We start from the raw sequence: 27,378 nt of genomic DNA, 5'->3' as shown, positions 1-27,378 counted from the left end.
CTTGCAGTTGGTGGAGAGAAGCAGAGCCACTGTATGTCCTGTCTTCACTCCCCAACCCCTACTTATTACATATATTTAGATTTATAACAAAAGAGATATAAAAGCTATGAGGTATATTTTGTATACTACTCTAGCTGTGTTTGATAGAAACTTTAGAATAGAATATAAGCATCCAACTAAAATAAGCAGCTTGCCCACAAGCCAAAACATCTGTAACAAAATTTAAATGTTGACCCTCATCAGACTTGCCGGGTGCCTGGAAAGTCAACACACCCAGGCTATTCCAAACCATAGCAGTAGGTTCCAAAGCTGAGGGCCCCGTGCTAATTAATAGTAATCATTAATCATGCACAGCATCACGAATGTGCTGTGCAATTAGAAATATTTTAATATGTTTAAGAAGATAAAGTGGGTTTGAAAAATCTGCTTACTTTGCTATTCTCTGATTAGATTCGTTGTGTGTGGTCTGCTCTGGCTAAGTATTAATGAAATCTCATGATGCTGATTCAAACTGCTGATTATGAACAGAAAGATGAGCCAAATGCCCTAATATATTTGAAGTGTATAATGAAATAAACTGAAAATTCTGAGGTTCCTTGTACTGTAAAGATGCTGATTTCTGGGGTACTGCATATAAATGTCAACAAAGTGTGATAGACTTTTTTTTAAGTGCCATTTCTTCAAATGTATATGGGACTGCCAGTTTCCTAGAGAACTTCGGGCTGTTCATAGGAGCTGTGAAATCTTGTCATCCTTCAGACACCATTTTAGATTAATTCTTTCTGACAAATGATCGCCTGTGGCTGTTTGTTAAATCATTTAGTTTTCCTTTACAATGGCATACCACAGTACTGCCTATTTTTAGCTGAGCTTTTATAACAATAATAACGGCAAAGCTTTAAAAAGGAACAGAACCATGGGGCTTGTGCAGCTCTTATAGAATCTTGCAAAATTTAGTGTTCTCCGATCTTTCCACTTGGAAAGTGGAAAGATCCACTTACAGTCACTTTCCACGTTTTTGAAGTGACTACTGAACAGTGATGGAGAAGAAGTGCCCTTGAAAACATGTCTTATAAATAGCGATATAGCATAATAAAGAGACTTATTTTAAATTCTTACTTCTCACGTTTCAAAAGTATACTGACTGTATACTACATATGTGATGGAATATATTTACAATTGAACTGAAAAGCCTTAATGAGCGACCTTCCAGTGTCCCCCTGGAAACCAGGAAAGCTAGTTCCGAAGGCATTTTAAAATCTAATTTGAGTAACTGACAAAGTCACTTGGGAACAGGTTTTGAACTGAAAGAGTATGCTCCGACTCCCTCATAGATCTAAAGCAGGGTTCTCTCAACAGATTTTTTTGGTGGCCTCACAGTGTGCCCACCAGTTCTTGCTGGTGGTCACTCTGACAGTTTTTCCTAAAATACATAATTAAGTTCAGGGAAAACAAATAAATATGCACATGTACATGTCCAAATCATTGAAATTTATTCATGTAGGTTTTTTTGCAGACTGAATAATACAAATAATGTACATTTGTCTCTCTTCTTTACCGGACCCAAACAGATTAGAAACAAATAAGGTGCTTTGTATGTTCTTATCTTTTGCTTTTTTGGTTAATTGCAGTTAGTAGGTCTCTTTCTGTGGAAAGTGATATTTGTATGTTTGTTAATATCACTTTTCACAGCAGTAGACATGCTGGCTGTCTGGGAGGCAGTGTAAAGTGATATTAACAAACCTACAAATATCACTTTTCACAGCAGACTTACTCAGCTCTGGCAAGCCAGGGGACATATTAAGCCCTGAATGGGAAGGTGGGTAGGGAGGCAGCACAGGCCAGGACAATGGATGGGGGGTTGGGGAGGCAGCAAGGGCCAGGGGTGATGGGGGATGGAGATGGAGGGGTAGGGGAGACGGCGGGGGGTGAGCCCAGGGCCGGCACCTGTCACTTCACGGCTGGGGCCGAAGCCCAGTGGCCTGAGCCTAGGCCCAGTGCCCACTGCCACACAGCTGGGGGACGGAGTGTGCGGACGAAACCTGGGGCTAGAGGACACAGCAGAGGCCAAGGGCGGTGGAATGTGAGCCCAGAGCTGGCACTTGCTGCCGCGTGGCTTGAGGCCGGAGCCTGATCCCTAGGCCCTACGGCTGGAGCCCCAAACCTGCGACCATGGGATGGAGCCTGCCACCATGCAGCCAAAGCCTGGGCCCAAAGCCTGCCACCCCAGGTCTGAAGCCTGAGTCCCACTCCTCCCGGGAAGGTGGGGAACTCTCACTGGCTGCCTGCTCCTCTGACATTTGTGGCTCCAGAGGGGGGCAGGGCCCAATCCGTGCTAGCAGATCCGGGAAGGGGCCACTGCTTTGTGCCTCCCCCCTACCCCCAATCACCACCCAGGAGATTTGAGAAACACTGCCCTAAAGTGTTAGAAATAGGAAGTCTCTCTTAATCCCCCAACCATGCTACTATACGCATATATAGTAGAGGGATCAGGAAGACAAGATTATCTAGTGGCCAGAGCAGGGGAGTAGTGTTAAGAATTCTAGGTGCCATTCCCAATTCTGCTACTCATTTGCTGTGTGACTTGGTGCAAATCATTTCACCTCCCTGTTCCACTTCCATCATATGTAAAATGGTGATAACCATTTTTCTCTCTGTAATCTTCTGTAGTAAATATCTAGTAAAGAGTCCTGAGATTCTCCAAGAAAAGAATACCTTGCACTTAGAGCTCTTTCATTATTGTGTGCACGTTTCCATGCAAAAATGCCTGTTGGTCTTAACTGTCCATATTGTAGTAGGTGGGGGGCAGAGAGGCTTTCTTGAAAATTGAGAGTGAAGTATTCGTGCTTTCTCCTGCATAGCCTTGTAAAAACATGTTCACGTTTGTACTTCAGTTTTGCAAACAGTTCCCTTTGACCTTCATATGTTCATACTATGATGGCTAAAATCCCCAGAGCATAGTGGTTAAATATATAGCTTTCGAGAGCCTTTGTTACTGTATGGAATAGTGTAATATACGATCAGCATTGGTTATGCAAAATGGCAGTTGTCACCTTTATTGAAAATGTATTTTAACTGTAAAGATCTCCAGCGAGAAAATGTTAGGTTTAATAAAACTAATTTTTAAATTATTCCTGTCAGTATGAAGATGAAGAAGCTGCAGAGGAGTTTAAAATTGCCAGCTTTGTAGACATGGTTCGAGATTGTAGTCGAATCGGCATTCCTTACAGCTCCCAAGGTGGGTTAATACAGTATTACTTCATTGTTTTGGTGAATTATTTGATCATTTGTTTGTCAGAATAGAAGTATGATGTTGTAACAACAATAAGTTAAAATACCTCTGGGCGCTCCTTTTTATTGTAAGTGAGCCTGATACATTAAAATGAGATGGATAAATTATTACTTTATATCAGGATTTGGATTTCTTAGAATCTGAAACTTAAATTACTGAGATTTTTATTTTCTCTTCAGAGAAAATAGTGTGTGCGCACTCTGCATAGTGAATGCTCATAGCCTGAGGCAAAGAAATAATTTGCATGCCGGGAAAAGTGTTTGGCTAAGTACAGAAGTTCTCTGTTCTGATGGGGGCTTCAGATAAATACACTTCTGTATAAGGAAAGAATAAACTTTTTTTTATTCAAGCTTCCTGTTTTAGAACAGAAGAAATTGGACAGCATGATTTCCTGTGTGATCTGTTGCCAGACTTGCAAGCTGAACATTTTAATTTTATATTACTTCATAAATGTGTTCAGGAATGGAAACAGCATACAGTATGTGGTGCAAAAATACTGCAGTGCACTTGCTCTGTGATTGTTCTCTTTTAAAAAGAGAGCAACATACTGTTGCAGAGAAATCTTTGAGCTATGCATTTACCATAAGTCTGGCTTTCTGTTGATGGCTGGTAACCACTGTTGATAGTTATGGTTGCATTCCATATTCACCTCTGACTCTCCTTTATTTTAGTGCTCATAACTCTCATTTCTTTTGTATGAACACTTTTCTTGCTTGGTCTTGACAAAAGGTGAAATTTATTTGCAAATTTGTGCAAAGTCAGTTCAGGCAGTTTTGTGTTACGTGAATGTAGAAAATGTCTCTCTCCTATAATGTATTTTCTGATAAGAAAATTTGTACTCATAACTGAAATAGCAGAAGCTAGTAACTTTTAAACTTTTTTCTTAAATAATCATCCATCCTTAGAAGTGGAAGATGCAATAGTTTTCAAGTCATAAATATATGAAGAACCATTGTCCTAGTCTGAGTTAAGGATGCACTTTTTCTTGTAGAGTTCCTAAATTCTGCTGGACGGTAGTCACTCTCCAATTCAAGCAGTTTATAAGCTCCGCTGATAAACTTATGCACTCATCAAGCTCAATAGCTTTAATTTTTTTTCCTTATAAAACCATAGGGAATTTAGATGGGGGGAAAAATTGCATAAAGCAACATTTAGCATAAGTGACTGCTTGAGAGGAAGTTCAGAAAGTTAAGCTTTACTTCCTCTTTGGTATTTTGGGCATTTTATGATACAATGTGTCACTTATAGCAGGGGTTCTCAACTTTTTTCTTTTTGAGTCTCTCCTCCCTCCCACCCCCCAATATCCTATAAAAACTCCATGCCCCACTAGTACCCAACAACTGTTTTTCTGCATATAAAAGCCAGGGCTGGCGTTGTGGGGGTAGCAAGCAGGGCAAGTGCCTGGAGCCCCATGCCACAGGGGGCCCCGCAAAGCTAAGTTGCTCAGGCTTCGGCTTCAGCCCCACGTGGCAGGGTTCAAGGCCCTGGGCTTCAGCCCTGCACAGCGGCGCTTTGGCTTTCTGCCATGGTCCCCAGAGAGCCTAACATTGGTTCTGCTTGGCAGACCCCCTGAAATCTGCTCACGGCCCACCAGGGGCCCCTGGCTCCCTGGTTGAGATCTGCTGACTTATATTTCTGGTTTCCTTTGCTTATTTACCCTTTGCTTCATAGGCCTAAACTTCTACAAAAACATTTCAGTGTGAGTAGTCCTGTTAAGTTGAATGAGTGTAAAGTTAGCCATCTGCTGAAGTGTTTTGTGCGACTTGGACCTCAGTCTTTATCATAAATTGTAAAAGACATACAGCATGGTCTAACCACTGTTGTGGGAAAAACATTTAACATTCTGGAAATTCTGTAATACTGAATATTGTTTCTCAACTTTACCAGGTTAACTTTGCCAGGTTAACTTTTTCATGCAATTTATTTTTAGTCCACCTTCCCTCCAACCCCCCAAAAAGTATATTGGACAATTTTCCACAAGCAGAATACTGCTGTACATAAACTATTTTGCTTCTTTCTTACATATACAGTCTATATTGTAGATCTTACAGCAAGTTCTGTATTCTTCCGTTTGTATTGAAGATCAATAGATTGTTTTCTTTGGCTTTCAGTTGAACTCTGCTTTTTTGTAACAAGCACAGTGAAATATTTAAACTAGAGTAAAAGCTGTGTTATCTGGCCCTGTACCAACCGGAAAGCTCTATAAACCAGCATTTCTAATCTTCATAGAAAGTCCGATTTATAGTCTGGTTGGCGCAGGGCTGGCAGGCTCCCAACCGGGCTCCGCGTGGCTCCCCAGAAGCAGCGACATGTCCCTGCTGCTCCTAGGCGGAGGAACGGCCACGAGGGATTTAGCGTGCGCGAAGGGTTGCGGGGCTGGGGGTTGGGATGTGGGAGGGGTTGCAGGTTGCAGGCTCTGGAAGGGAGTTTGGGTGTGTGAGGGGGCTCGGGGCAGGGGGTTGGGGCGTGGAGGGAGCTTGGGGTGCTGGAGCCGGGGGGGCACTCACCTCTGGCAGCTCCCCACAAGCGGCGACCTGTCCTGGCTGCTCCTAGGTGGAGGCGCAGCAGGCGTCTCTGTGAGCTGCCTCCGCCTACAGGCGCTGCCCGTGCAGATCCCATTGGCCACGGTTCCCAGCCAATGGGAGCTGCGGAGCCCAAACTCCCTCCCTCTTAGTTAACTGGCATTTTTCACTTACTGGCACCCCCCATTCCTCCAACATGCCTGATAAATATATAAAGGAATATTTCAAGTCATTTGTTAGACCCTCAGAACAACTTTGGCACATTGTAGAAAGGTGAGATATATTAAACTGATGCTTTTATTATAGTCATTTAACATTTTTTGTGAAATATTTGATTCCTGTAGGTCATCTACAGATATTTGATATGTTCATTGTAGAAAAGTGGCCAGTAGTGCAGGCCTTTGCACTGGAGGGGATCGGTGGCGATGGCTTCTTTACCATGAAATACGAGGTATGTATTAAGCAAGTACTTCAATTTATTATCGTTAAGGCTAAGATTTTTGTCACAGATATTTTTAGTAAAAGTCAGACACCGGTCACGGGCAAAAAAGTAAAATTCACGGAAGTTGTGATCTGTCCATGACTTTTACTAGAAATATCCCTGACAAAATGGGGATCTGTGGGTCCCTACACCCCTGAAGTGGGCAGCTGCACAGGGGCTAGGAACCGCCTGCAGCAGCTGGGGGCTGTGGGGTATCCCTGCTGCCTGCAGCTCCGGGGGTCCTCCGCAGCCGCCTGCGGGGGCCAGGATCCGTGGGTTACCCCTGCAGCTGCAGGGGCTTGCGGCAGCTGGGAGCTGTGGGGTTCCCCAGGAGCTGCGGGGGAGTTTCTTCGGCAGCGGCTTGGAGTTCCGGGGCCGACTGAGGTGGCGGAGATACCCTGCAGCTCCCTGCCCCCGCAGGCGCCGGGGGACCCTGCAGCTCCCGACCACCGCAGGCTGACGTCACGAAGGTCGCTGGAAGTCACGGTTTCTGTGACTTCCGCGACTTCCATGACTAAATCGTAGCCTTAGTTATCGTTACCTAAACATAGAATTCTCTCCTTCAGTCTCTTCCTCTCAAACAAAATTATCCAGGTATGAAGTTGTGGACTAGTGACATGTTTGCGGTCTATTACCTTATGAACTAAGTGTACTAGAAACTGGTGCTTTTTTCCACTGGAGAGCAATGAATCTCCCTTTCTAGTGGTGTAGACCATTTGTTTTGAGCCCTGCTAGGTGTTAAGATATAGATCTGAAAATAATAAAACATTTTAGATCATTGTTAAGGGTACTTATGGCCCATCATCTAAGGAAAGAGGGAGTGACCATAACTTCTTATTTGGATGATTTGTTGGTTCAGCTGTTCTGACTGTGGCAGGTTCTCTCTCCTAGGTCAGGTTTTTGTGAGGCAGCGTGGCTCACTGGATCAGGCACCAGACTGGTAGCCTGTGTGCTTCAGTTTCCCTTATTGTAAAATGGAGATATAAGTTACCTACTTTGACTACAGAGGAGAGCGCTATATAAGTACTGTTTTTAAAAAGTGTTTTTACTTCATTTCACCTTCCTGGAACACTGCATTGCTATGCAGACATCTCTGGTTCTCTGCTGTCCCAGTTCTATTAATTTACTGTCTAAATATTCCTGCCTCATCTCAAGGCACGGGTGCTCTTCATCTAGGCTCCTCTATGGAGACCCACTTGCTACACATAGCTTTTATTTTTTTCTGTCTTCTTGATTAATTACTACTTTTAGTGATGTTACTCATCTGTCCTTTGACAGCTTAAATAACCTCCACACTCCACAGTTACTACGCAAGAGGATAAATGGACACAAGTCAGATATCAGGAATGGCAATATACAAAAACCTGTAGGAGAACACTTCAGCCTCCCTGGCCACACAATAGCAGATGTAAAGGTAGCCATCTTACAGCAAAAAAACTTCAGGACCAGACTCCAAAGAGAAACTGCTGAGCTCCAGTTCATTTGCAAATTTGACACCATCAGATCAGGATTAAACAAAGACTGTGAATGGCTATCCAACTACAGAAGCAGTTTCTCCTCCCTTGGTGTTCACACCTCAACTGCTAGCAGAGCACCTCACCCTCCCTGATTGAACTAACCTTGTTATCTCCGTACTGATTTATACCTGCCTCTGGAGATTTCCATTACTTGCATCTGAAGAAGTGAGGTTCTTACCCACGAAAGCTTATGCTCCCAATACTTCTGTTAGTCTTAAAGGTGCCACAGGACCCTCTGTTGCTTTTTACAGATTCAGACTAACACGGCTACCCCTCTGATACTCCACACTCAGGCCAAAGTTTTACTTGAACAAATCTGTGCTACAGATCTGCCTTTCTTTTCCTCAGCTGTGTTCATGTACTTCACTGCTTTGACTCGTCTTCTGAAATCCTCATTCATGCTTTTATTTCCTCGTACCATCTTGTGCTGTGAACTTGTCAGATCTCAAAAGGTGTCAACACGGTCTGAATAGATAGGTGCTCTAATGGAGGTTTGACTAGAGCAGTGATACTCGGGCTCCTGAGCTTCAAGTGGCTCTTCAGTGTGTTTCCTGTGGCTTTTTGCAGTAGATGTTAAAACACCGTGATTTAATTATTAACCAATGAATTCACATGACTGTAGCTCTTTTGGGTAATGTTGATAGCTAATTTGGCTCATGAACCACTGAGGTCTGAGTATCACTGGACTAGATGATGATAATGATCCTTTTTGGTCTTAAAATCTATGGGTGAGACCTTGGCTCCATTGATGTCAATGGGAGTTTTGCCACTGACTTCATTGGGACTAGGATTTTACCCTATGAATCTGAGACACCTCTAAGGGTATGTCTACACTGCAGTACAAATCTTCCAGCTGTCTTGGGTCAGCTGATTTGGGCACGTGGGGCTTGTGCTATGGGGCTATGAATTTGCAGTGTAGACGTTTGGGCTTGGGCTGAAACCTGGGCTCTGGGACCCCAAAGATACTTCAGGGTATTACGTGCTGCATAAACAAAGTTGTTGCCTATTCCTTTTCTGTATTTTGTTTGAGTTTTAGGTCTTCAAATTAGTGGTATATTGATGCTTTTAACACATTAATGCAGCCACACATCCCCCCCCATTCTCTTCCGTTCCAAATTATCCTCGTTCGAATATTTTAAAACATTTTTAATACTTGAAGTAGTTATTCTGTTCTTTTTCAAAAGCAACTAAGACTTTTAATCAATATTTCACAAAATATTTAAAGATTAATAATCACCTCTTAATATTTTGTGATGATACAACGGTGGCACGTGTTCCTAGTGCAATTATGCACAGAACTCCGTTAATGCACTTAGTTGTAAATGACGAACGAATGGAAACCATGTCTTAGAAGGCAATCTGTTGCCAGATTCAGTGAAGAGCAATTGAAATGACTGTATAAAGCAGTCGTATAAAACTTTCAGTGTTGCATTTTTGAAAACTCTTTGAAATATTTCAATCTAGAAAGCATTTAAAATGTCAGTGTCTCTTTGAATATTTTTGAATGATTATAGCTCCATATGTACGTTTACCTATGGAGGAAAATGTTTAAATTAGTGTTAGTGCCAGTTAACTTGTAACTTGCTTTAGCTTGGTACTGTCTGCCTTTCTGACCATTCACTCATAACAAGGAGTTGCCTTTTCTGCAGTTCTAGCCATTTGGAACGGCTTTCTTGTATTGCTCTACCATATTGACTCTCAATCTTTTTAAAAATCTTAACTGCACATTTGTCTTTTTTCCCTTGGCTATACTTGTTAATATCTCTCTTCTCTGCTCTTAATTAACTCTATTATTTTTAACTCTGAAAAGCCTTTTAGGATATAGTTTGTATGAAAAAAGCACATAAGACCTAAATATCAATTACATACTATCACTTAATATGAAGGATATTAATTTTATAGGTTGGGTTATCCAGAGTTTTTAAATCTTATCCAGTCTTGAATTTGAAATGCTTATGCCATTGGTTGAGTGTTTCAGATTCGTACAAACTGTTGTAGCAGGCTGAAGGCCAGACTTGCAAAACTGCTCCGCAACCAGCAGCTAAGTGCTTGAGTGCCGCATAAATCTGTGCATGTCACACTACTTACAGTATTTTCACAGTAAAAAGATATATATATATATATTAAAATGTTTTACAGTTAATGGATGTCAGCATGGATCTGTGGAAAACATACAGCAAAATGGATCCTGTTTCCCTGGAGGACTTGCTTTTTGAGGTAAGGCAGCTGAAATGTTTTGAACTAACGCATGACAAGTCTTAGACGAAAAGTGTCAATTTACGTTAGTGTCTAACAAAAAACTGGTTTGACTACATCAGCCAAAGTGTGGGCTTCCTATGCTGTGAGGGTGCTGCAGTTTTCTCTTTGGAAGTTTTTGTAACTTCTGTGGAATTAAAGACACTGTTCTTTACCTTATCAAGTCTATAGAGAGAATCCCCACAATTGCATGAGTTGGCTGTATTCTTTGCAGGTCACAGCACTATGTACTATGTATGTTCGACACCAGTCCTTCAGTGCATGTTAAAAGAATAGTGCGTGGCAGCAGAAGCATTGTGTTACAAAAGAACAATTTTCTTATCATAAACCTAATTGGTCCATATTGATTGATAGCTACTTAATAGTTTAAAACAGATCAACAGTGCCACATAGTGGCCACAGGCAATTTTTACAGTACCTTTTTTTGCATTTCCCAGTGAACTTGTTTTCTAATGAGGTAGTCTGATTTTAAATGCCTAAACCAATTTGAAGTTGGAGGAATATATGCTTCTAGAATAGCAGTTCCTTTGGTAGTTAAAGTTTAGTTGACATAAACATCAATTTGCGAGACTTAGTATTGCCTCTGCTAAATCCAATTTGAATGCAATTTGAGATGGATTAATATATATAAAACAGCACTAAAAAAGGACAAGATTAGACAGAACTGTGTGTGTGTGTACACACACACACACACTCACACACTGTCTAATCTCCTGTTTTAGTGCTGTTTATCAGAAACTGAAATCCGTTTCAGACTCTCAGGCACTTGATACTTTTTTGTTGCTGGTCTTGATGGATATCGCTACAATCATAAATGTGGACAAGATATTCAGGATTAATTGTAGCTAACTTTGTGTTTTATATTTACTTTTGTGCATTTTTAGAAATTGGTGTGCTGTTAAAAATTACCATATTGTCAGTTTAATTCTGTCATGCATAGAACAGAAACAACAAGCATAGAGACGTTAGTGGCTTCCTTATGTTGCTCAGACAGCATCCTCTACGATGATGAAGCCTGAGCGCTTGTAGGGTTGAGAGTGTACAGTAATTCTTACCTACTCTGTTCTCGTCCTCTTGGTTTATTGTTGCTCTTGACCCCAGAGTGTGAGGTATTAGCTCAGATTTTGTTTTGTCATGTGGATACCTGTCATTTAAAGGTTGTGTGGTTTGCTGGTTTGATGCTTGCAGTAGCACTTTGGGAATCCAGAGATCAGGGCTCCTTTGTGCTAGTCCGTGTAAAAACACGAGAGAGATGGTCCCTGGCCCAAAGTGCTTAAAATCTCATTAACTAAGTGGTTGGACTGAGACAATCTCACTTCACATGCCATCAGATGCCAGTATGCTTTTATTATCACTCTCCTGGAGTCCATTTGAACCAGTGACCTAGAGATGAATCTATTATCAGTCTCTTAAGGCATCCAGTTGTCCAGTAGTTAACTTCCATAATGGTGGTTGAAATGAGATGGTGTCGTCCTGAGTTTGAATAGGAGTCTGTCTTGAAACACATGATCAGCTAGCTCATAAATCCCAAAGAAATAAACAGGATGTTAACACTTTTAATTGTGTATCTATCAAATCTTTCTTACATACTGTAAGATGCTTTATTTCAGTCTTTAGAAGTGATGCATTTAAAATACATTTTGGAACAGATACACAAATTTCAAAGATTTATATCTAAGGTGCCCAGTTTCAAGCAGCTCCGTTTCTCTCCCTTTCCCTCCCCTCCCCCCCGCCCCCCATTTCAAAGGTTTGCTGTGAGACTGCCAATTCTTGTTGTGGTGATACTTACTTCTTCTTCTTCTTTTTTTTAATATGGAAGATGCATGGTGGGATTTTCAGAAGTGCTTGGACTTGGCCTGACTCTGCTTCTATTGAAGTCAATGGTGAAAATCCAGCTGACTTCAGTGGGAGCAGAGTTTGGTCCACATGGTGAGTTTTTGGAAATTCCTGCCCTTGTTTCTTTTAACTCTAATAAAACTTTGACTCAAGTCTGACAGCTCTGCTTGGTATTAAAACAGTGAATTATGACGTATAGCATGAGGCATATCATCTTGTCCTGAATAAACTAATGAAAGTACTTCTCAACTATGCTATTTTAGAAAGCTAAAAGAACCTATGTGAAAAGCTTTTCGCCTTGCTCATTCTTGCTGAACAGAGGTTTTCTTGCGGCTTATGGCTTCAAAGTATAGAATTAATGAGTATCAGTCTGTAGTCATAAATAAACAATTTTGTTTAGACATTAAATGTCCACATTAAAGTGTGTGTAAGACTGTAAATGTTACTACTCTATCTAATTTGTATGGTTTACTATTGTTAGCACTGCATTAATGAAGCCGTAAGTGAATAGGCTGTATTGTCTTGTGCATAGCCTGTTGCTAAATTTATAATGTGGACATAAAAATATAATTTTGACTCATACCGTTTTAAAAAAGAGCACACAGTCTAAACCCTCTCACTTCAGTAATCCTTCCCTTCCCCCTCTTTCCCCCCCATATCTTCTAGGTTCATGCTTAGGAAAACTATGGAAGCCATTCCACATAATACATACTGTGCAATAATTGTAGATCCCACACTAAACTTTGTTATAATTCTGATACACTATGTATCCATCCCAAATATCTACTTCATCAGAATGATACAATTTTGTTTTTCTCTATTTTTTTTCTGACGTTTTAATTTCATTCTTAACTCTCACTGCCTTAACTTGTAAAAAGTCCTGTTCATTTGTATGCTGATTCATTTCCGTTCTGTACCTCACATCTAGCATACTTGGTATACATACTTGCTGTCTCCAGCCATGTTGTTTAGGGATAGAGGGGTGAAAACACATGGGGCAGACTTTATCTTGAATAATTAGAATAATTTCCAGTTATAAGAACAGATTCTTAGCTGATGCATCCAAAGAAGTGAGTATTCACCCACGAAAGCTCATGCTCCTATATGTCTGTTAGTCTATAAGGTGCCACAGGACTCTTTGCTGCTTTTACAGATCCCGACTAACACAGCTACCCCTTTGATACTTGACAGTTATAAGAAGTCACTTTTCCCTCCTCTCTATCCATAGTTACTGTCTTTGTTTGATGTTAAAAGTACAAATCCGTATTGGAGCAATGTAGATTCCTTGTTTTTAAAATGTATTAGGCAGTACTTCATTTTTGATCCTGTTCATATTTACACATTTGTCTCTTCAGTTTTTGAGTATCTCTTCAAATAGCTTTTACCGAGTAATCTGAAAACTCAGTTTGACATTCTCAAAATAAACGGCTTAATTTTTAGACTGAAATTACTTATTGGACAGAATATTTTTTTTCAATGAAAGTTGAATTTTCCAGTTTATATTAAGCTTTGAGTGACAAAACTAAATTTCAAGGTCTGAAGTGGTCATAAAACAAGATTTTACATAATTGGACTGTTAACAAAAGTGTTGTAACATAGTTGATTTCATCATTTAACATCTGTGATTTACTGCCCTGCTGACATGATACTAGCCGAACAGAACAACACGTATTGCTTTTTTCCCTTTTCAGGATTTAATGACTTTCGAGCACCAATGGACCAGCTTTTTTGCTAATTTTGACACTGAAATTCCTTTCATCCTCGAGCTGTCAGAATCTCAAGCAGGGGAGGTATGTTTACTTAATTAAACCCTTTGAAATGCAAATACAAGGAGGAATTCATGTGGCACCTTAGAGACTAACTAAGGTGCCACAAGGACGACTCCTTGTTTTTGCTGATATAGACTAACAGGGCTACTACTCTGAAACCTGAAATGTAAATGTCACTAATGCTGATTCATTATTACCGCCTTGCCATTATATTTGATAGGGTTTGTTTTCTTCCCTTCCCCCCTTTCTTTTTCATCTTTATGGTTATAAGCAAACTTGCCTATTGCGGTGTGTAAGCTTATGAATACTCTTCTTTCCTAAATTGTACAGTTCAGGCTGTGTTTCCTTTTTGTTTAACATGACAGTACAGTATAATAAAAATGTTGCATCTGTGTAGCAGGGCAATTTAACTTTTCAGCTAAACTCAAAGTTGAGTTTTGCACTGATAGTGGACCTTATTTGTATGGCATGTCTGTCTAATAGATTCAGATTTATGTATGAATTTCATTTCAGTTTGGTGATAGGAATTCATATAAAGCAACAAACAAGAAAAACTGAGACTGCAAATTTCAGACCTGTTTTAACACAATCCATGATATGACTTAAATGGGAAATGTGGAGGTGCTACTATGTATTCCACCACTGTGACCTGTTACTGGTTCCAGTTGAGTTTAATAATTGTAATTATGTAATCAAGAGATGCGACTTCTTGTTGTTTTTAAAATGGTGTATAATGTAGTTCATTTTTTAGTGCTTGTCTATACTATGGGTGCTACAGTGGCCCAGCTCTGGTGCTGTAGCTATGCCACTATACTGCCATAGTATAGATAATTCCTGTAGCAACGGAATGAGTGTTTTCATCATTGTAGGTAATGCACCTTCCCAAGCAGTGATAACTAGATCTACAGAAGCACTATTCTGTCAACCTAATCGCGTTTAATTGAGGGTTAGGTCGTCATAGTTACGGTGCTCAGGGCGTGAGTTTTTCAGACCCTTGAGCAAGGTAGCTATGTTGATCTGTAAGCCAGGCCTTAGTGATAGCATTAGCATCTCTCATTTAAACCTGGCAGTCTTTCTGTGTTTCTTTTTACTGTTGAAGTAACAAAGTTGTTTTTCTTTTTGTAGTCATTCAGAAGTTACTTCAGTCATGGAATGATTTCAAGCCATATAACAGACAACAGGTAATGTCATTTATCTTGTTCCTGTGAAGATGTCATATGTATCAATCAGTGTACTATATTTATATAATGTTACTTTATATCTGATGCATTAAGACCTATTGTAATGTCATTTGGGACCAGGAATACATCTTAATATATCATGTCCTATTTAGGATTGATATGGAGTTATCTTTAGGTATAAAATATTATTTTTAGTAATACCACTTATGTATAGCCTCTTCTCCTGAAGGATCTCCCAACTCTTTGTAAATTGTCATCCATGTGACTGTATTGTGTACAGAACAAGCATTCAGGCTTCTAATTACCCACTTTGCCTATTCTACGTTATTCAGGATCTTATACTTGATTCATTACCATGCTATCTGAGCATCGTGTGCACAGAATGGCCAAGTTAGAACATTCGGCCCCATATTTTCATAATAGTATTTAAAAAAAAAAAAGTTGCTGAGTGACACATTGGGTTTTGTAAATGATTAACAGGCAAAACACTTAAAAGCAAGGAAATAAGTAGATAAGAAAAACCCAAATCCTATACTAGCCACATAAGAATAATTGAAGGATAAAATAATGCTTGTTTCGTCCCAGCATGAAAGCATTAATTCTGTCACAGCAATCTCTCTATATAACACTTAAGGAAAAGAAATATTATGGAAGTAGAAACTTACAAATGTGCAAATTAATGACACATGCTGAACCTTAGTTTAAATGTAAAATCTAGATACATGGCTAATAATACTTTGTGGTTGTGACTGGTGTCCCAGGGGAGCCAACTGAAGTCACTCAATTAGGGTGAACTGCAAAGAATAAGGCAGACAATCCCCAAAGCTGGTGGATATTCCAATACTTAGATTTACCAAGCCAGCACAAAACACCCTCTATAATACCTCACTGGTTACGCAGAAGCCAACAATACAGTTCGCTTAAAGTAACCCAACCTCAGGCCTCCACCCAGATACCCAAGTCAAATATGATGAAGATTGCTGAAAATATTATTCATCATATAAAAAAGTTCTACCAATCTGAAAGGATTGGACACGGTACCTCCCGATTAATGAATATTTCAGATCTTACCCAAATACTTACAGCCAGTTCTTATTAACTAAACTAATATTTATTAAAAAAAGGTGTGTGTGTGTGTGTGTGTGTGTGTGTGTGTGTGTGTGTTGGTTAAAAGATCAGTATACATACAGACACCAGTACAATTCTTGAGATTCAGATTCATAGCAGAGATGGTAAGCTTTGTAGTTGCAAAGAGTTGTTTCTGAAATAGTTCATAGGTTATAGTCCAATGTTTATATTCAGGGTGGTCCAGTCAAGACTGGGATCTCAGTCCTTATGGCTTAGGCTTCTCCTGCATGAAGCCTCAAGCAGATCTGAGATAAAAAGGGTTGGGACCCAAGGGTCTTTTACACTGTTTCCTAGCAGCCACTTGACCATACAGTCCTGGGTGAACAATAGTCTTTTGATGTAACCTTCTGTTTCCCAAACCTTACCGGTAATTAACTACATGGATTAACATAAGATAATTTATCCATTAGGCAGTCTATCACAAACTTTAAAGAGACACACAGACAATGACATCATTGCATTCAAGATTCATCTAAAAGTTAATATTCCCTTTTGATCTCTAGCTATAGGAACTGTCTGTTTACATAGCTAATTATTAAACAAGATATAAGTAAACACACACAATTAGTATCACCTCTAATTCTCTAACAATACAGGTTTGCACTTCAAAGTTCTAGTCTGTCTAGCAGGGAATGGCCCTAATTACCATTCACATACTTTTTAACTTGTCTTTAATGGTTGGCTTTGGGTCATTTAACCTGCAAGCTGCTTAACCCTTTCTGGTCATACGTCATATTTTGTATAAGATTTGTTGCAATTATATAACAGTGGTAGCCACAATGATTTGCATGGTCATATTTTAATTAGATAACGTCACAGTGCTCTTGGACTATTTCTTAATCACTGCATCTCAAAGCACATTAAAATGGTAAGGATTGTTAGTCTGATAATTCTGTTGGCCAAGTACAGAGATTTGAACCAGCTTGTATCAGAAAAACATGGTTTTAATGGATAAGCTATAAGTCTGACATATAAGGGTACATTTGTGATTTCCCCAGGGCCCAGCTACTCTCTCCTTGCTGGATTCTTGTGTAAATAAATATTTGTAGCCTGGAACAAACATTAGGGGAATATACAGAATAGCCTTAGTAAAGGTGTTACCTTGGTATTTACCAATTACTGAGCTGGTTAAGAATCCTAACCAAACACGCAATGTGTAGACACTGTCTTAGAGTCGGTTTCTCACTTATAGCGAATGAACTTATGCACATTCTCTTGGCCGGGGATCGTCTTGGTGGGATATGCAGGAGGAGATGTCACTTCATCAGCTCCCGAAGTTTCCTTTCACTTTGGAAAAGTAACATTGGCCAATTTGGAGTTTGAAGTTGAAAATAGTCTGTCACGTCTTCACCTCCTCTGTTTCCTTGCTCAAGTGTCTCGTTTTCAAATAACGTCAGTAGCTGATAGATTTTTATCATTCCTCCCCCTGAAAACCACTTTTTGCACAAACTTATGTTAAAATTTGTTTCAAAGTCTGACATAATGTGGTTTGTGTGTTAAATTGAGATACAAAGAAACATTAGATACCTCAAAATATAAAAGCACTGTTTGTCTTTTATCACAAAGTACTTAATTCGTTCAATTTTCGGAATACATTTTACTTAATGAGATGTAACTCCAAGTATTTGAAAAATGGAAGGATTTTTTGGTTTTTTTTTTGGTGGAGAGTTAGAGAGAGATTTGATTATCTTCCTAATGGAACTGTGGTTGTCACCTGTCACTTATTCACTTATTAAACATGTACTTACTGATCTCAGGAGAACTGTCGTCATCCTTTTTGTTCCAAAAGCAGAGCATTTTACTGCTTGAGCTAAGGAAAGATCTCAGTTAGCTGTCATCTAAAGAACTACCCTTCGGTTCTTCCTTACCTGCTGCTAACCAATGGATTTCAAGGTACCCTCTCACATAGTGTCAGGGCTTTCCACAGTGATTAATCTCTTTGAAAAGTTTGGAGACAGCTGTCAAGCTTTTTTGAACTACAGGTATCCAGAGAAACATTAGACAGCAGTCAAAATTGCAAATAGGAAATATTTAGACTCCAAGTTTCTTAACATCCTTGAGGTAGGCTTGGAAGATGTTTTCATAAATATTTTGTTACCTAATCTTTTCTTTTGTTACCTCACGATCCCTTTTGTTTGGTTCTTTCTTTCTAATGGTAGAGGTTTTCCATTGATTCCCAATGTAGACTATACAACTAATTATAATTTCATTGCTATACTCTGTTTTAATGGGGGAATTCCAATAAATAACGTATAAAAACTCGTAGAATACTTGAGGCCTTGATTATATTTTAGAAGTGTTGCAGTAATAATTGTATTTTTCTCTTTAGCCCTAGCAGACAGCCTTTTGTGCTGTTTGGTAACCACTCGAGTAAAGAGAACCTGAACTCTGGTAACTTTAATTTTCCATCGGAGGGACATCTGGTTCGAAATACAGGCCTTGGTGGAAGTACTGCTAAGCACATGGTGAGCTTTTTAATAACTTACCTTTTTTTCCCCCCAGCAGTATGTTTTTGCTTTGCTAAATTGTTTTTCATTGCATTACAAAATGCTTATTGGTGATCAGTCAAACTGCCAACATGTGTGCAGTACAAATATATATTGTGAAAGGTTCAAGTAAAGCAGTCAGATCTTTAATGAAAAGGGAGGAAATAGGAAATTGAAGTTGCTATGGGACAAATCCTACAGCACCTCTTGGAAGCCAAACTTCCATTGACTTAAATGGTGTTCCACTCATGGGGTGCGCATGATTGGGCCCAATATGAAAGAAGACAATTTTCTAAGGACTGTGCATAGTTGAAAAGATAGGGTATAATATCCTTGGCATATATTCTGACTGATTCGAGGCTGCAAATAAAAATACTCTCTAAAGATGCATAATTTTTCTAACTTTTTTCTTCAGTAACTGAAATATGAGTTATGGTTGAATCATAAAACGCTTGGTTAATATTTCTAAAAATATACTGTATTAACACTTGTAGTAATTTTTGAAATAACTTGTTAACTCATTAATTGCACTTTTCATATTTCCAAAACCATTGTCTCCAAACCTCATTACATTTTTAAACAACCAGACAAACCTCAAAATCCCTGTAAAGCTGTCAACTGTTAGATTGTTACTAAAATGAACTTTTAAAAAATTTACTTGTTTCCATTTTCAAGTAAAAGTTGAGTTTAAAACATGTCATGAGCTCGATGGCTCATTGTGCTACCATGCAGGGGATGCATTTTGGGAAGCGACCCCAGGGAATACAGATCCTCAGTCTGGCTGGGCTGGGTGCATCAAGAAGGTAACTCGAAGCGAAGGAGGAGAGGTAGTGTGCAGGTTGCATTGTTTAGTTGTCCCTAGTAGCCAGTTGAGGAAGGCTTTGAGCGTGTCTGTAACTGCTTGCACAGTTGCTACTGCAAAAGATGTAGAGTGTAGTTTATTAGGTACAGGTAATTATGGAGCAATGGCCTGGTAATGATTTTATGACTCCACATGGGCTAGAGCAATATTTAATGAGTCACTGCCTTATGGATGAGCATGGGGTTGGCCCATTCCACTGGTTAGGTAAACAAGAAAAGATCATTTAATGTTCCAATGTAATTAAACTTCATTCTCAGTTTCTTACCCTCTCTCATATTATTCCCACATGGATACCAGTCATACTATTTTTATTTTCACATACATGGGTGGGATTCCTGTTAGGAGCACCTGTTGTCTGTCAGAGCCAGATGTGCTTGCTTCCTGATATGGTGTCTGCCACATCATGTCCGTGAGCCTCAGAGGGCTAAAGGAGGCGGTACGTCTAACATGACATTGCTCTGCTCTGTTAGCTAGTAGGATGCACTGATGATAGCATTAAATAACAGGGCAGGGCAGCCAAGGACACCTTGGCAGAACTTGAAGCACATGAATGAAAAGGAGTAATTTATATACAAACCCTGAAAACACATTCTTAATTCACATGGGGAATTCAGAACTCATTTTGTTTTCAAAGCCTTTTTGAACCACGCATATCAAGTCAAATATTGAAATACACCTTTAAAAGGCTTAGATAACTTTTTAAATACAACTGGTCCTGGTTCATGCACTTTCGGTAGCATTTCAGTAGCTAGAAAATTAAGGCAGATTTTAATTAGCCATCTATTTATAGTTGTTAATGTTTATACCATTATTTATTGACTAAGACCCACTTACATCTTATTAATACTGACAACTAGGCTGTACAGTGTGTATCTCCCAAGGGACCTCTGGCTTGTTCAAGGACCTATATTTTTGGAACAACTCACATTCCTTACCTGGGTAAGTCTCTCAACATTTTCTCAGAGTATTTAAGGAACATCTCCTGATTATTTGTAATAATTTAGCAGCAGGTGCATTGCTTGTAGAGAGATTGAAAGCATAGACTATTTGATTCCCACAGCTGTAGAGACTCTGTAGAGCAGTAGCCCATGCAAAGAATCCTACCTGACGTGGTTACCATGACCATGTCCCTCCACCTTCACCTTTTACTAAAATCTGTCGGAAGTTTTCAAGGAATTCTCCAAAAGTAGGTCTTTGGAAATAAGGCAAAAATGGAGTTTAAACTTTATTTAGTTTGAAAGGTAGTTTGAAAATACCTAGGAAAAAGTCACAAAAAGTAGGGGAGAGGAAATCTTTCAAAGCCTGGGGATGCATGGTGAGATTAGAATTGAGTGAGCCTGGTGGAAGTATTCTGCTTTTAAGGTAAAATCCACCCCATTCAAGTCAGTGGGGGGGCCTTGTGTCTTAGCTACTTCAGTTCAAAGTCACATATTTAATTTGGTTAATGTTGAGTGTGAGTTTAAATCCACTAAAAAAAAAAAAAAAGTTCAAGCTCAAATGTGCTATATGATTATAGTGGTGACAATGTCAAAACATTACCTGCCATACCTGGGGTACAAGTTACTGCCTGGTTTAAGTATCGGAACATAACTGCAGTATCTCAGCTACCTCCATTTGGTAACTATTGACACATGACTTTTAATGATTGCTTCATTAAATTGTACCATGTTGGAATATTATGTACTTGTATTTTTAAGTTACAGATTTATGTGATATTCATTGTCTTATCTTGATCCCCATAGCATTTTAAAAATACATACTAATAGGGCCTGATGGTGCTCCCTTTGAAGTTTGCATAACTCCCATTGATTTCAAGGGGGAAGATTCAAGTTTCCCAGTGTTAAAATTTTCAAAATTTGTATGGAACCCAGATATTTTGGCAATAGGGGTCAGATGAACTTTCAAATATCCTCCAGCACCTGGAGCATGGTTTATAAAATAAACAATAAATGTAAAAAATAATGCTTTGGGGAGTACATAAATCTTAATAATAAATTGTGAGTGTAGTCGTCTCAAATATCTGTTCCAAGCTATTAGCAAATATTAAAAACAGTTGCACACCTAGTAAATTTCAAAATATTATGAGACATGCTTGCTTTAGTTACTGTAGGAAGTTCGTAAAGAACATCATTTTGACTGCATTAGTGTTACAGGTTACAAGAAAGTGTTAAACTTGTCTGTTACAGAAGTTCATAGAAATCAAAAGGAATTCAAGGTGGTAATTACACAGCAAAATCACAACTCTTCTTTTGTTAAAAGATGATGATTTTACAGGGAAGATGAGAGAAAAGAGTTCATACTGTTCTTTTTAGTCCTTTGTCTCAGTCTTTTGTTGTCTGAATAGTCTACCCAAGCAATGGTTGCAACAATATTATCATCGTAATAAAAACATTGTATACTTTGTTCCTAGCTATGAGATTATATTAAATAGATTTCGTCAAATGCCAGTTTATTATGTGCAGTTAACAGATGAAATTAGATTAAATCTTAATTAGCTGTTTAAAATATTCTTTAAAAAAAAAAAAAACCTCAACACAAATTCCAATACATTTGCTTGAAAAAAGATTCTCGTAATGAAACGTTTATAGCCGCCTAATAAATAACAGTATTCTAAGATCTTGATATTAAATGTTACACCTGCATGTAATTTTCAGCCAGATCAATTTACCATACAGCCAGTCTTCCCTAGAGAAACTTTGCTGGCAGTAGCTCAAGAAGACCATTTAACCAAGATTATTCCAATGAGAAGCAAATGACTTAATAGTAGCTGAAAGCCCCTGCTGTCTCATGGCTGGGGCAGTGGTGATTGGGTGCATTACCTTTGATACCACAAAGATGTGGGGATCCTTGGCATAGCATAGATACGTGCCTAACTGTAGGTGTACATTGCACAGGAGTAATTCATAAGTCAAAATGGCTGAGAACGTAATTGGGTGGAGACAGACAGCAAATCCCAGTGATGACTGAACCTGCTGATGTTCTGAACAAAAAATAAATAAAGTGCTGTCGGCTATGCTTGAGGCGGTTTGCATTGTTTCACGCTGACTCAACAGACATTATAGGCTTCACCATGACAATCCTGGAGTCTTCTTATGTAGATAGGCTATTAATCTGTTGCTTGTGATGTAATTCAGTAGTTGGTGTTATTAACTAAAAAAAGCCTATTGGTCCTTTAAAAATAAAAAAACTTGCATCTTTTTCAAGATCAAATGACTTCAGATTTTGCCAAACATATTTGCAAAAAAAAAAGTTCTTCCCTATGTAGTCTCATCTATATTGCCTTCCCCCTTTATCTTACACACACTCACAAGTTAAGTGAGGACGTAGAGGAAATTTATTTATCAAAAGAAGGTTTACGTCATTTCTTCTCATTGAAGTTGTATGCTTAAAAGCAGTAATATAAGATCTAACAGTCTCCCCAATATAAACCATAGCATAAGGGCATTTCAGTAGATTAACATTTAAAGGTGTTAATGGTTGGTGTGCATCTGTATTTAAAATGACTTGCGTTAAATAATGTTCAAACTCTTAAATCAAACATGCTTGAAAAGAGACCATTAATGAAATCATGTTTTATATTTCTTTTTATAGTCAGCAACAATATACATACATCACAACTACCATAAACATTCACCTTTGTTATTTAGAATTGATTTTATTGTAGTTCATACTTGAGAAGTCTTTTCAGATAAGACCTTTTTTCCTTGTGTAATGTTTGTAGAAAGTGTGGGTTGAGTATACTACTACACTCTCCTTCTTTCTTCTCTCCCCTCTAACATCCTTTTTTGTAATTTTAAAATTAGTGAAGCTCTTCAGTTCCTACCCTTTTTTGTTCGTGAGCATCACCCAGCACACGCTGGTGCACATGCAAGTAAAACAAATGAAAACCATTGATATGTTACTATCTTGCTGCCTTTTTGCTTTAGGTGTATACATAGCCTATCTATGGCCTTGCCAGTAATATTAAACTTTGTGACTGAAGCAGTTGAACTGCCATTTTTTACAAACTTAAACAGAGTAAATATGGTTATTCATAGTATTTTGCAACTTCTCAGGTGTACAACTATATTTTTGATACTTTTCATGATTTATAAAAGGAAACTCCATCCCTTTGTCTTTGACCAATGGAGGGCTTAAAGTAGTCACTAGAGCCCTGCAAATCCGTGGGTATCCACTTTATATCCGTGGCCCATTTCTGTGGATACCAGTGTGGATGCGGATACAAATTTTGTATCCACGCAGGGCTCTGATAGTAAGAGTGGGTGGGTGGGCAGCTGTGAGGAACCGTGATGCGGATCCTCCACCTGCCCTGGTCGGGGGGTGGGGGAGGGGGTAGGGAAAGGGGCCAGGGGCTTCTCGGGCCCCACGTCCAGGGCAGGTGGAGGGTCCGCCGTGGCTCCCCACAGCTGCCTGCCCGGCTCTTACTATAACTGGGCTGCAGCTTGGAGCCACCCCCCTGGCCAGAACAGGTCGGGGAGAGCCATGCGGGCTGCTGTGGGGAGCGTGGGTCCCTCCACCTGCCCTGGGTGGAGGGCTGCTTGGGCCCTTCGCCCAGGGCAGGTAGAGGGTCCGCCACAGCTGCCAGCGCATCTCTTCCCGACCGGGGTCGGGGGGTGTGCCTCGGACCCTCAGTCCGCAAATCCGTGGATGCGGATAACCGCAGATAATTTTTGCAGATCGCGGATCGGATGTGAATACACGTTTGTGTATCCGCGCAGGGCCCTAGTAGTCCCTTTTCAAAAGGATTAGGCTCTGCTGCACTGAAGACCATGTGAGCTCTGCTTTTTACTTTAATGGAAGCCAAACTGAACATGTAATCCCCCAATCCTGAAAACATTTAAGCGTGTGAATAGTCCCATTGAAGTTAATAGGACTCCCCATATATGAAAAGCCAAGCATGTATGTGTGCAGGATTAGCCCCTCCTCACCAAGGTTTTAAAACCTGGGTGCCTAAAATTAAACTCCTAAATTACCATAGAGAAACTGCCACATAACTATATTTAGGGATTGGCCTAATTTTCAAAGATACTGATCACCTGCAGTTCTTATTGACTTCAGTGAGGCTTGTAGACCCTCAGCACCTTTGCAAAATAGGCTACTTATATTGAAGTGCCTCAGTATAGTAATTTGGGAGTTTCTGGTAGATTAGGAGTTTAACTTTAGGCTCCCAGGTTTGAAATGTTTGGCTTTACCATGGTACTACACATACTGGTACAAGTTGTAACCAGAAATTTGCTCTGGTGTTGTTGGTGGTTGTTGTTGTTGTTGTTGTTGTTGTTTTTAAACAAAACCTACCTATCAAAGCAAGAGCTCAGACAAAATTACCAGCCACAGTTTATACATCAATTTATATAAAACAAGAAGTAAAGATGACTCTGCGAGTAAAATGTAAATACCAATTGTTTAGCCTTTTGAATTCGTAATTCTGCTTTTTTAAAGTAGATAACCTTTGCATTAAATACATTGCATAACCTCATGTAATAGTATTTAAAATTAACTTAAAATATTTCATTTTCATACAGGAAATGACAATGAGATGCACGAGAAAACTAAACAAGTGTAAGCTATCCATTTTTACTTTTCCCCCTACTTCTCCCTCCAATTCCACTTAATGACAATAGGTCCCAAACCCCTATTTAGATGGGGATGGCTGCTGATAATTACAGTGCAGTTTTGTTTCTTTAACAGAGCTCTGTGTATATGTAGGAAGGGGAGGCTTTGTTAAGCAGGTGCTTAAAAGATGAGAAATCTGGAAACTGATATGGAGTATAGGTTCTGTTATTTGATGTGATATCACTGCAGCACCAAAACAATGTTTTAAATAAAATAAAATAATTTTAGGTCTTAGACCTTAGTTCCTCCTGTGTTACTGATACATAGGACAGTCCAGTTTCTCCACTGATTATGGTCGCTTGCTAGTTGTGGTTCTTCTTGGAGTTTGTGCATTCAGTATCTTGTGTCACTATCTTCTGCCAGTTCTTCCTTAGCCTTCCTTGCCTTCTGTTTCCTCTCTCAAATATCCAATTAAGTGCTTGCTTACAATGTCTCCTATTTGTATTTGGTGGAAAAAACAGATGTAGCTAGATCATATGGTAACAGTCTTTTCATTACTCTAGTATCTCAGGAGGATGTTAAACAGAAGCTACTAAAGTTAGATATTTTAAAATCAGCAGCCCTGGATAACTTGCTTCCAAGAGCGTTAAAAAAGCTGCCTGAATATCACACTGGACCATTAATAGTTGGTTTTCAGTAAGTCAGAAACACACGGTATGTTGCAGAACAGTGGAAGAAAGCCAGTGTTGTTAGTATTTAAAAAGGGTAAATGGGATGAAATAGGAGTAGGAGACCATCCAGGTGGGCTCAGTGGATGATCCTGATGAGGGTGCATGCTGGTGTCTCCTGGAGTCAGAGGCATGGTCCCAGTGCCTATGGTCTATTGTACCCAGTAGCACAGTCTCAGGGTCCCCCACAGGATCAGGCCCTTAATACAGTACATGTCCTATTGTGCCATATTCATAAAGCTTGACCTCAAAAGTTGGCTGTTTATCCTATGGTTCTCTCCATGTAGAAAAGCAGCATTTGACTCAGTTTTTGATAGAGGCTCATGGATTAAGCTTATTTATTTTTTATTTAAATGTTTTTAGAGATCATAAGTTTAGGCCTTAACGTATTTTGTATTAAATTTGGATTTCATTTGTAAACAGGTTTATTTTTAAAAAGAAAAACTTATAATTTAAATAACAATAAAAAATCTGGTTTTAAAATACACCTCTACCTCGATATAATGCTGTCCTTGGGAGCCAAAAAAATCTTACCACGTTATAGGTGAAACCGCGTTATATCGAACTTGCTTTGATCCACTGGAGTGTGCAGCCCCGCCCCCCCTGGAGCGCTGCTTTACCGCGTATATCGGGTCACGTTATATTGGGGTAGAGGTGTATCCAACTTTTTTAACTTTAAAAAACTGACTTTCATCCCCCCAAGTGCAAATAAAATGTCATGAAAATAAATCCACTAGGCACAATATTAGAGATTTTAAGAGGTGTCTACTCCTTTTAAAGTAAGGCATTGTGTGGGTCTTGCCCTGTAAAAGATTTCTGGATTGTTATGAGAAAAGACAAACTTTGGCTATAGCAATTCGTGTTATGTTTGTATTTGTCGTTTCAGTAGGCTGTTGTCCCAAATATATGCTGCTGTTGTGGAGGCTGTCCTTGCTGGTATTGCATGCTATGCCAAAACTTCCAGTGCAACCAAGGTAATTTAAAATGCCTGTCCTGTATCTTGTAGCAGCAATTAACTTGTTGGCATTGTCTTCAGAATGTTACATACATCTGGCTTTAAGGAATACCTTCTGAATAAAATCCCACCATTTCTATTTTCCTTTTTGGCTTGTATAAAACTCCACAGAAAACAAGAAAACCCCCCACTTCGTCACATATATACATTACAGTAAAGTTCATATAATCTTTAATTTTGTCTAAACTGGGTTATTTGACATCAATCGCAAGTTACTTTTCATTGGTAAGGTGGCCTCCAGCAGGACTTTCTGAAATGTCCGTTTTAATGAGTGCTGTTTCAAAGTTTTACGCATACAAGATGTGTGTCTGACCTTGTGAAGTTTGTTAGTAATCTGGGCACTCAGTAGTCTGGCTCAACTATGGTATTGTGCCTCTACTGCCCAGGGTATGGTTTCTGTTCAACATCTGCATGCGCATCTAGTTAATGGAAATTCTGTAAGCATATATATAATTTCTTTTGTTTTTATTTATTTTGTTATTTATTTATTTTATTTTATTTTATTTTATTTGCAGGCAAAAGAAACAGCAGAAGAAATTCTTATGTCTATGCTTGATTCCTTTCATCTAATACAATTTAAAACTGCATTACGGTATGTAACTTTGGATATTTATTAGCTTTTCTGCTCATATTGTCTTAACTCAGTTGTTTTCTTTGGGGAAAAGTTTCACTTAAAACATATTTCTTGTTTTTAAATTTGATTACTAAATTGCAGATTTAAATTGAATTGGTAGAATAATAATTTCATTTTT

At 39.1% G+C, this 27,378-nt stretch overlaps 1 protein-coding gene across 1 annotated transcript in view; it reads left to right on the top strand.

Moving 5' to 3' along the window:
• CUNH20orf194 (chromosome unknown C20orf194 homolog) overlaps window positions 1-27,378 on the top strand; it is an 84,248-nt gene that overhangs the window by 890 nt on the left and 55,980 nt on the right. The window contains exons 2-11 of the mRNA XM_026648120.1: window positions 3,142-3,238; window positions 6,159-6,265; window positions 9,952-10,029; window positions 13,596-13,694; window positions 14,799-14,854; window positions 18,312-18,447; window positions 20,188-20,269; window positions 24,853-24,889; window positions 26,501-26,585; window positions 27,142-27,218. Of these exons, the coding sequence (XP_026503905.1) occupies window positions 3,193-3,238; window positions 6,159-6,265; window positions 9,952-10,029; window positions 13,596-13,694; window positions 14,799-14,854; window positions 18,312-18,447; window positions 20,188-20,269; window positions 24,853-24,889; window positions 26,501-26,585; window positions 27,142-27,218 (803 nt within the window). The 5' untranslated portion in view covers window positions 3,142-3,192. The remainder of the gene's footprint in view (window positions 1-3,141; window positions 3,239-6,158; window positions 6,266-9,951; window positions 10,030-13,595; window positions 13,695-14,798; window positions 14,855-18,311; window positions 18,448-20,187; window positions 20,270-24,852; window positions 24,890-26,500; window positions 26,586-27,141; window positions 27,219-27,378) is intronic.

This window comes from Terrapene carolina, unplaced genomic scaffold (assembly GCF_002925995.2).
Source record: "Terrapene carolina triunguis isolate 2854851 unplaced genomic scaffold, T_m_triunguis-2.0 Scaffold66, whole genome shotgun sequence".
Lineage (NCBI taxonomy): Eukaryota > Metazoa > Chordata > Testudines > Emydidae > Terrapene > Terrapene triunguis.
The sequence above is the reverse complement of the archived record's forward strand: the minus strand, read 5'-3'. Positions and strand labels throughout refer to the sequence as shown.